General features: G+C 48.7%; 1 protein-coding gene across 1 annotated transcript in view; it reads left to right on the top strand.

Moving 5' to 3' along the window:
* The window catches only part of col5a3a (collagen, type V, alpha 3a), a 58,321-nt gene that overhangs the window by 40,922 nt on the left and 7,399 nt on the right, over positions 1-10,000 (top strand). The window contains 14 exon segments of the mRNA XM_030340083.1: positions 649-702; positions 2,532-2,585; positions 4,699-4,752; positions 5,301-5,354; positions 6,544-6,651; positions 6,787-6,840; positions 6,945-6,998; positions 7,263-7,316; positions 8,147-8,200; positions 8,323-8,430; positions 8,740-8,793; positions 8,907-8,960; positions 9,352-9,459; positions 9,620-9,673. Coding sequence (XP_030195943.1) covers positions 649-702; positions 2,532-2,585; positions 4,699-4,752; positions 5,301-5,354; positions 6,544-6,651; positions 6,787-6,840; positions 6,945-6,998; positions 7,263-7,316; positions 8,147-8,200; positions 8,323-8,430; positions 8,740-8,793; positions 8,907-8,960; positions 9,352-9,459; positions 9,620-9,673 — 918 coding nt within the window.

Genomic DNA, 10,000 nt, shown 5'->3' on the forward strand with positions numbered 1-10,000 from the left:
AGCGGTCAGCTTTTCCCTTTAGGGCTTCGATGTTTATGGTTTTCTTTATGCGTTAAACATCAGCAGAGAGAGAAAGAATATCCACGTCTACCCATGTCTGGATTCGGGGATATGGTTGCTAAGGCAATTTGGGTCTGGGTGTTTAGAAGGGCGTTGGCATTTAGTCACATGACGCATCAGACTCATAATGGAGATTTAATGACTTCTGCCTATACGTCACCCGCATAAAGAACACAGTGCCTGAGTGCTAATTTTATTTCATAGTACGAATGGTGTTACTTGGGACCTGTGATTGAGAGGCCGATTTGGAAGTCTCCAAATGTGAACTAGTAAAACTGTGGTTCTGTCTCACCTGAAGTAAATGATCACATACTGTCGCACGCTAGGAAGATGCAGCAAAAGTGATCCATCACATTGTGTCTGAACCGCTTTGTATCGTCATCAATATCTTCCCCAACCCCATGGGCATGTGCCCCCTCTCACGCAGCTGAACATAATGCAACCACAGGCTATGTTTGTGCAGAAGAGTGTTATCTGGTGTCTCCTCACGCCGACTCAAGCCTTATCCGTATCAGTCACTGTTTTACACGGGGTGTGTCTGCCATGCGTCGCGCTATCCCCTAACCCCCCCTGTCCTTGTTCCTTCAGGGGATGCCAGGACCTCCGGGCGAGAAGGGAGAGGGCGGACACGTGGGCCTGATGGTGAGTGGCGATCAGCAACCGCTTAACAACTCAGACACCTTCTAAGCTGCTCACCATTCAGCTCCACACGCACCGCACAGTGTTGTCGGTGTTTATCTCAGCGTTCCTCCCGCTGTTTAAAGGCGCCACTCGTAGCGTAAAGAGTGTTTTTGTGTTTTGACTTTTGCGTGTTTCGCAAGGTTACTGACTCACCCCGATGACGGCTCCGTGCCTTGATAAGTGAGGAAAGGGCCGTGCAGTTCAGATTACTAACGGTTGATATCGGGGTGTGGAGGGGGGGGGGGGGGGGGGGGGGGGGACGGACGGAAGAGCGATGAGGAGCAGAGGAGGAAGTGAAGCGACGGAATGCAGGGAGAGAAAGGGTGAGGAGGGGTGCTGATTGGGAGCATGAAGACAGTGTGACAGCTGCTAATCAGATTAGCCCCGGCCTTGGCTGACTAATGAGCATCCTCCTTTGTGACAGTCATCTTAGAGCCTCGTCGACCGTGAATACACGCTCAGCCACGCTCCCCCTCTCTCTCCATCTCTTTCTCTTAATCTCTCTCTCTCTCTCTCTCTCTCTCTCTCTCTCTCTCTCTCTCTCTCTCTCTCCCTCTCTCTCTCTCTCTCTCTCTCTCTCTCTCTCTCTCTCTCGCTCTCGCTCTCGCTCTCGCTCTCGCTCTCGCTCTCCTCTCGACACAGGCAGATTAGGGCAATGCAGAGAAAGAGACGAAAAACAAAAGAATGAAGATGAGAGAAACGGAGTGAGAGGTCTGCAGAGATAGAGCTTGAGAGAGAGAAAGTGAGAGGGCTGGAGGGAGGGAGGGAGTGAGAGAGCGAGCGAGAGGTAGAGAGAAAAAGAGCTCAGTGGGTAAGCTTCATTCATGTGTGGGTGTTGTGGATCACACGGTTCATCTCTCTCTCTCTCTGTCTCTCGCTCTATGTCTCTCTGTCTCTCGCTCCATGTCTCTCTCTCTCTCTCTCTCTCTCTCTCTCTCTCTCTCTCTCTCTCTCTCTCTCTCTCTCTCTCTCTCTCTCTCTCTCTCTATGTCTCTCATATTATGTCTCCCGCTCTCTCCCTCCCTTCTCCCCATCCTTCTGTGTCTCTGTCCCCGTCTCATTAGAACACACAGAGGGCTCTCTTCCCTTTTCTTCCAAGAACTCAGAGTTGTTCTGTTTCTGGTGCTCGGCTCGGCTCAGCATCTGCTCAGCCGAGGACGGAGCCAAGCACAGTTAGGATTAATTGCTTCTTGTCATTCTCTGGAGATGCACGGGGAAGAATCAAATCGCTATTCTCATTTTCCCTGTAGCTGCAAGACTACACTCTTGTATCTCACAGGCTCGAGGAGCGGAGGGGCAGAGGAGAAAGAAAGAGAGGGGGAGAGGGGAGAGAAAGAGAGAGGTGGGGGGTGGGAGGTGTCCTTTTGGAGCCTGTGTCATTCTGAGGGTAATGACCTGCCCGGGATGTCTTCATCACGTCGCCGTGAAGAACAAAGTCAATGCAGCCACTGCAGCCCTCATGGCCCTCGCTCTCACTCCCCTGGCCGGAGCGGAAGCGCGCGTCTAATGATGAACTTACCAGAGGTTGTGGGTTAACCAGGGCGCTAGTGATGTAGTGTTGTGTATGCAAAGGTCTGTATTTAGGTCAGTGTTTATAACTACATTAAGCGTGTGTGTGTGTGTGTGTGTGTGCGCGTGCGTGCGTGCGTCTGTGTGCGTTTGCCTGTATGTATGCAAGCGTGTGTGTGTGCACGGCGTTCATGGCGTTTGATCTTCGTCCATTGTTTGTGTTGTTTCCTATATTAAAGCATGAAACACCCTCATGAAACATTCATTCGTTCTCCCTACAGGGCCCCCCAGGACTGCATGGCCCCAGAGGCCCCCAAGGATCGACCGGAGGAGAGGTAGGCAACAACAGCATCCACCTTCCTCGCCCCGTTTCATCTTTAAAGCTTGGGCATCGGTAACCCACGCTTTTCTGGGCTCCACACCCAGGCAACATCCGTAGCCAAGTCGGACACAGACAATTGTACTTGAGTGACCCAAGTTTAAAACCGTGTGCCTGTGTGTGTGTGTGTGTGTGACCGCCGTGGTCTGGTGTTCTTTTTGACGTGACACTATCACAAACCCTCTAAGCGTCACATTGTTATGTAGCTGACCCCTTTCCTCTGACCTTCAGTAATGAGAGGGCCTATGCAAAGATATACATCCCCTACAGACAAAAGCACCACATTATTTATATCAACCGTATCCCAGCTTCCACCCCTTTGGCCTAAGCAAACCGCATCATGGTCAGCCTAATTCTTCCAACAATGCAACTAATACAGGACTCAGGAAATCCGACGGGAATGTAGGGCACATTTACATTGAATCAGGAGGGGTTCAGCAAGGTTGTTTGGCAACTTTTACAACTACCCCAGTTTTTCCTCAAGACTGCATAATCCAGGTTACTTTCTTGTGCAGAAGTTGCCTTTTTGTCTTTGAAATGGGAAAAGGAAATAAATAATGAAAGGTAGGGGACTGTGAAGCGAAACAAGTGTGGCTATAGCTCCTGCCTAATCTGATGGAAGCCAAGTATTGTGATCTTAAAACCAAAAAAACATGAAATCGCACCGTGCCCCATTCTGCCACATCTGTAATGTATAACTCAGCTGCTCTTTCTCATCGTTCACCCACTGCACACACAGCAAGGCTGCTCACTAACCGCTCCTGTGCACACCACAACCCCATTTCGTTATTAACACACAACGTCAACAACAACAAATTGATTATCTAAAAACGGAACGTTTAGCTCGAGCAAACGACTATAAATGCACATCCCTCTAGCATTGCCGAAATAACAAACAGAAAGCCACCTCAACCGGAAACTCCCGCCAACGGCTGCTGACGACGGATACACCACGGAGAACTTGTCCTTCCCGTACACTACACTATCCGTCAGCATCTCCTTTACATGCTGCAAAGTCATTTTTGAGACCACAGCCACCCCCCCCCCCCCCCCCTTCCTCTCCACCCCTTGTCTCTCTCTACTTTTGTCGAAATCTGAATTATTAAAAACCATTAAAGAATATAACCCCTGAGATAAAGGCAGGGTTATATTTACCGCGTTATGAATCATTAAGGAACGTCAGGAGTACGATGGTTCCTTAAGAAGCGGTTATATTTACCTCCGATAATGGCCGGGCATCTCGGCAGCATCTCCCGACGGTCAATTATTTAGCAGCAGGGAGGCCTGCTGCCGGCTCTTCACAACAGGAAGCACAGATTGGATCGGGTACAGATAGCCTGGTCCATCAATAGGATATATAAAGGAGTGTGTGTGTGTGTGTGTGTGTGTGTGTGTGGGGGGGGGGTGGTAGTTCAGAGGTACTGCTTGGTTTTACCTCGCTTCCTTGTTTGTGCACTCTAGCGAAAAAGAGGCTTCTTCCCATCGTCCCCAGACCCGACCCCAGCACTATATCCCTGTGGCGTAGCTGTGCACGTCTGGGACACGCGTGCACACAACACACACACACACACACTCGTGCGAGCGTGCAACCAAGCAAGCGCATCGGTGTTCACACAATTGCACGTGTGAACACACACACGCACATGCATGTGTACACACACACAAATCATGCAGACACAGATCTGCAGACGTATATCTGCAGACACATGCATGCGTGTGCACAAACACATACATGCAGACAGACACAACCCCCCCCCATCCCACACACACACACACACAAACACACACACACACACACAACACACACACACACACACACACACACACACACACACACACACGCATATCAACTCAGTGCATGTGGGCATGCACAGACACGTGCACATCTACTGTACGTGTCCATGCACTATTATCCCCACTATCCTAAGAGAGAGCGAAGTCGAGAGAGACACCTAAACCCGACTGTGAATCTGATTGAAAAAACAGGAAGGGCGTTCTCAAAATCGTCCAGATCATTTCAATGACTTTACCCCTACTGATTCCTGTCCTCTTCCTTCTCCTCCCTCCAGGGAGCGCCCGGGATAACCGGTGGAGTCGGCCAGCCCGGACTTGTAGGAGAGAAGGTGAGTGTGTTGCAATTATCACACAATGGGCTGACATAGCACGTGTGAGTATCTGGCCTGTGTGTGTGTGTGTGCATCTTGATCGTCGAGCCCCTACCTCGGCAACACCGTTTCCATGACCCTGCAGTTGCCTCGTTGACGCATCACAGCCATGGTTACCTTCCCATCTCTGCACGGTGTTGTCATTAATAGGTGCTGCACACATAAGTGGCATAATTGATATTTTTCAGCACTGGCTAACGAGATGCGGGGGGGACAGTGTGCTACTGTACGTCTTTGGTCGTGGTTAACGAGGCTACGTATTTCAGTGCCAGGTTCCGTCCACGGCAATGTGTGCCGTGGAATACACTTAATCAATTTAAACCGCTGCCAAGTCTTGGAGGTGGAGTGCGGTCCTGCTCCAAGCGTAAATGGGCAATCGTTTCCAACGTAGTTGCATGTATGGATTTGGTTATGTGTGCGTGTGCAACCAAGCATGCATGCATGCATCCATGTATGTGTGTGTTGGAGATGTGTTGGCCTCACAGCCAGTGTTCCTCCTCTTGCAGGGAGAGGATGGGGAAGGTGGAGATCCTGGGACCGTTGGAGAGACAGGCCAGGCTGTAAGTCACGATCTCTCTCTCTCTCTCTCTCTCTCTCTCTCTCTCTCTCTCTCTCTCTCTCTCTCTCTCTCTCTCTCTCTCTCTCTCTCTCTCTCTCTCTCTCTCTCTCTCTCTCTCTCTCTCTCTCTCTCTCTCTCTCTCTCTCTCTCCCTCCCTCCCTCCCTCCCTCCCTCCCTCCCTCCCTCCCTCCCTCCCTCCCTCCCTCCCTCTCTCCAACAGACAGACAACACAAATAAATCCTCCACATCGCCTCTGTCCTTGTGCTCTCTCTCTCTCTCTCTCTCTCACTCTCTTTTTCTCACTTCATGTTAGAGGAGAATATAAAATAATCCCCTATGACTGCTCACATGTTTTTTTTTCATTGTGTGTCCAACCTTCACAAGAGTATTGTGCAAACATTGATGACGTTTTTCTAACGGATCAATGTTTTCATTGGCGAACTTCCAAGAAAACTCACGTGAAGCTACGATGACAGCCCTTACTGCCCTCCAAATGCAATCTCTTAGAATTGTCCTTGTACCAACAATGTTCGTACAACTCGCTGTATTTCAACCGTAACTCGTACATGATCGCAAAGTGAAACTACCGAGAAGATACAAAGTAAACAAGAGGAGGCATCGTCTGAGGAGGGACACAGGGTTGTAGTTAAATCGGGGGGGGGGGGGGGGGGGGCTAGATTACTCCAGTTATTTCATTCTGTTTGATATGGGGTTTGCTACATGATACCTATGGTTGGATCTAGATGTGACGGATTACATTGCAATTGTATGCAGGAATGCAAAATATTACTACTAGTAAATATTTTATTTATTATTTATTAACAAATTTGACAAGAGGGCATTTTTTCCTCTGCAATATGCAACCAGAACTACTAATCTATACATCATTTAATGAATTGACATCCAATCATGTGTACTTTTTTCGAAAACACTTTTAATGTTTATTCATTAAGGGACGTGTCAGCATGGGTAAAAAACAGACTTGAAGTCCATTGTAGCATTTTGTAGGGCGTACTTTCAGGCGTACTCAGAGGAGCAGCTCTCATCGACGAGAGTGGGAGTGTTTCCTTACGGCTCGACGCGACGCTTTGCGACGCGACGCTCACCCGGTCAAGGAAGGGGTTCAGAGTGCCGTTGACCGTGCTCTCTTTGAAACCACGCTGTATTTATATCTCTCTGTGTTGTTCCAGGGAGGGAAAGGAGATTTGGGGGAGAAGGGTGACAGCGGGCCTCCCGGGGCGGCTGGACCTCCAGGAGTCCGAGGAACACCCGGGGAGGACGGATCTAAAGGCAACCCTGTAAGTCTCGCTCTCCATCTCTCCCTCTCTCCCTCTCCCCCTCTCCCCATCTCATCCTCTGGCCTCCCCCCGGGCAGAGTGTGTTGTGTGTATCATAGTCCTCCCTGACTGATTTCTCATCTCCTTCACGATCAGGGGCCACTTGGATTCCCGGGAGATTCTGGACAACCTGGGGAAGCAGGCCCAAATGTAAGCTACAGTTTTATCTGAAATAAATGTATTGATAAAAAAAAAAAAAACGTCTCTTAGGAATAAATAAATCCATCCCTGTTTTTTCACCTCTACTTATCCAGGGAGTGGATGGTGTGCCCGGGGCTAAGGGAGACCATGGAGAGCCCGGCAAAGCCGTGCGTATATACCCTTTTATCACACCATCATGGCTTACTGTGTCCCCTTTTTGTAGCCGACACCTGTAGCTGGAGTCTGTCCGTGCGCTCGCTTTGTGTACTGCGAGCGAACGGCTTTGTTCTCTGTCACAGCGAGAGCTCATTACTTATTCATTGTCTACGGAACGGATATCCTTTCAGCCTCTTAGTGGCGGTGAGGCAATTTTGACGGAACTTTTATGTTGTTGATTTTCAGTTCTTTTGTTTTTCCTTTGCACTCGGCAGGGACCCCAAGGAGCATCTGGAGAGCCCGGCCCTCAGGGGCCACCAGGACGTCGAGTGAGTTTACATATCTAACTGTAAATTGATACTGTATGCATCTATTAATATATATCTCTGTATGCATGTTTACATGCCTTTCATACATTCATTCATGGGATGTACTCTTCTGTGTGGCGTTCTGTTTGAGAATTCCAATTACCTTCTGGGAATGGGTTGTCCTCTGTTATTTTAGGTTTAAGACACCTGGAACACTTTATATCTAGTCTCCGACTTTAGATTTATATCTAAAGACTGTTGGCAGACGACCGCAAATCTGGGTGAGCAGGGCGTTTCGCTTTTTTTCATCTAATATTTGTATCAACCAATTGGTCTCAACCCATCTGTAAACACGAACACAATCTCGGTCATCAGTAATAAACTGTAAAAAAAAGTATCGGTGAAGGTTTCAAATCAACACTGTGAAGCCACTGTAGAAATACACTTATTAAACTCCCCTTCTTTAAGCTTCATCCTGCTGCATCCTCTCGTCAATTCGTTTTCTCCTGTAGAATATCTCTGTTATAAAACAGGAAACATGGCGTAACCATCTCCCGTTTCCCCGGAGAGGTTCTGCTATAGCATCGCGATCTGCTGGATTCAAGATGACCTATATAAGAAAAATATATATAACATGTTTTACTAACAAGGCCGACGGGTTACATAGGCTTCTGTTCATACTCAACAGGGATAGAAAAACATGTTATGGGAAATGGCAGCGCCATGTTCAGATGTGCTTCCTAATCTATTCTATCCTATTCCCCTCACCATCACCAGAAGCGACAGGCAAAGGTTTTTAGTGATGATGTCCCATTCTATTTTTCGCCCCGACCATTTCTCTGTCTACCCAGGGCCACATCGGAACCGCAGGAACAGAAGGGAAGCAAGGAACGAAAGGAGCAAAGGTATGGACGAGGAATAACACTGAGCTTACGTTCAGAAAAGGAAGCTATCTCACCCGCCTCAAACGACTCAAATGTGTTCCACACAACTTTACAGTACATACAACATTGCTGGTTTTCTACAGGGTCCCATGGGTAAAGAGGGTCCGGCTGGTAGGACCGGGCCCGTAGGCCCTCAAGGACACCCCGGGAAGGAAGGTCCACAGGGACTCAGAGGCATCCCAGGGTCGGCAGTAAGTGTACACTCCCCGCTTGTCGCCTGCTCGTCTTTACTTTGAATGAGGCTGTGGTGAATATTATAATGGATGTTGTGCTTAGCTTGAAATATTATTCATACATTTTTGTGCGTGTTTAAAGGGCTCTGTTACTGACCTCTATGAGACACCATACTTAGGCCCAATCCCATTTCTACCCCTTACCCTTACCCCTTCAAAACAAGGGGGAGGGGTTAGGGGAAGGGGTAAGGGGTAGAAATGGGATTGGGCCATAACCTCACTGAAGTCTGGATTTTCCCTCTTGATTTGCGTCTTGTTTTTCCTCAGGGGGAGCATGGGTTAAATGGACCACCGGGGCAGACCGGACCTCCAGGGCCAATGGTGCGTCACTACAGACCTACTGACATTAATACCTCGTTAATAGCCGGTACTTCCTGCGAAGGCAATGCCATCGTCCACCCTGGACACCCCTTTAAAGTGTAATGTCTCCCCAGGGTCCATCAGGTCTTCCAGGTCTCAAGGGAGAGCATGGAACGAAGGGCGACAAAGTGAGTCTTTTGTTTTGAATGAAACCGCAAAAAAATGTAATTACTTGATTCTGATTGGTCAGTGGGTTCTTATACTCATGCGCAATAGCGCACAATGGGACACATCAGCCTTTCAATGCGCTACAAATCCAACGTGAACAAGAACGCTCAAATAGAGCCATCATCCAGCTGTTTCCATGACCATCCAAAAACAGTATTATAGCGTTATATATATATATAGACGAAAGTCTGTTCCATCTCATCATTGTTTGTATCTGTGGTTGAAGCGGAGTGAACCCATCCAGGGTGAACCGACGCACTTTGTAATTTATTCCCACTTCCGTCGTGGTTTGGTAATGCTATGACGAGAGGACCAGCCTGACTCCCACGGTCTCGTTCTGTCTTCCCCTAGGGACACGGTGGCTTGATAGGCCTGATCGGACCTCCAGGGGAGTTCGGGGAGAAGGGAGACCGAGGCCTGCCGGGGCTGCAGGGCACCCAAGGTCCCAAGGGAGATGGGGTAGGCGTGCATCACATGACTCTGCTCTTGCCTTCTTCGTTGTGGTTGTTGTTGTTGTTGTTGTTGTTGTTGTTGTTATGCATCGCGCACATCTGTGCAAAAAAAAAGAGTTTGGAGACTACAAGACGTATTTGTTGTTGTTTGTTGTGATTGTCTCCAGGGTACCACTGGGTATGCTGGTCCCACCGGTCCCCCAGGTCCAGCTGGACTGTCTGTAAGTGACCACACACACACACACACACGCACGCACGCACGCACGCACACGCACACGCACGCATACACACACGCATACACACACACACACACACACACGCGCGCATGCACGCACACACAGACATACACACACACATACAAACAAAGACACACACGCATGAATGCACGCACACGCACGTACATATCCATGCACACACCAAATCCACATGTACACTTACACACCAATGCATATCCACATATACAACACATACACACACATAAAAACCCACACATATCATAGCTCTTTACATACATTACCATTACCAATACATTACCAAATTTATAAACG

The sequence above is a fragment of the Gadus morhua genome, chromosome 2 (assembly GCF_902167405.1).
Source record: "Gadus morhua chromosome 2, gadMor3.0, whole genome shotgun sequence".
NCBI lineage: Eukaryota > Metazoa > Chordata > Actinopteri > Gadiformes > Gadidae > Gadus > Gadus morhua.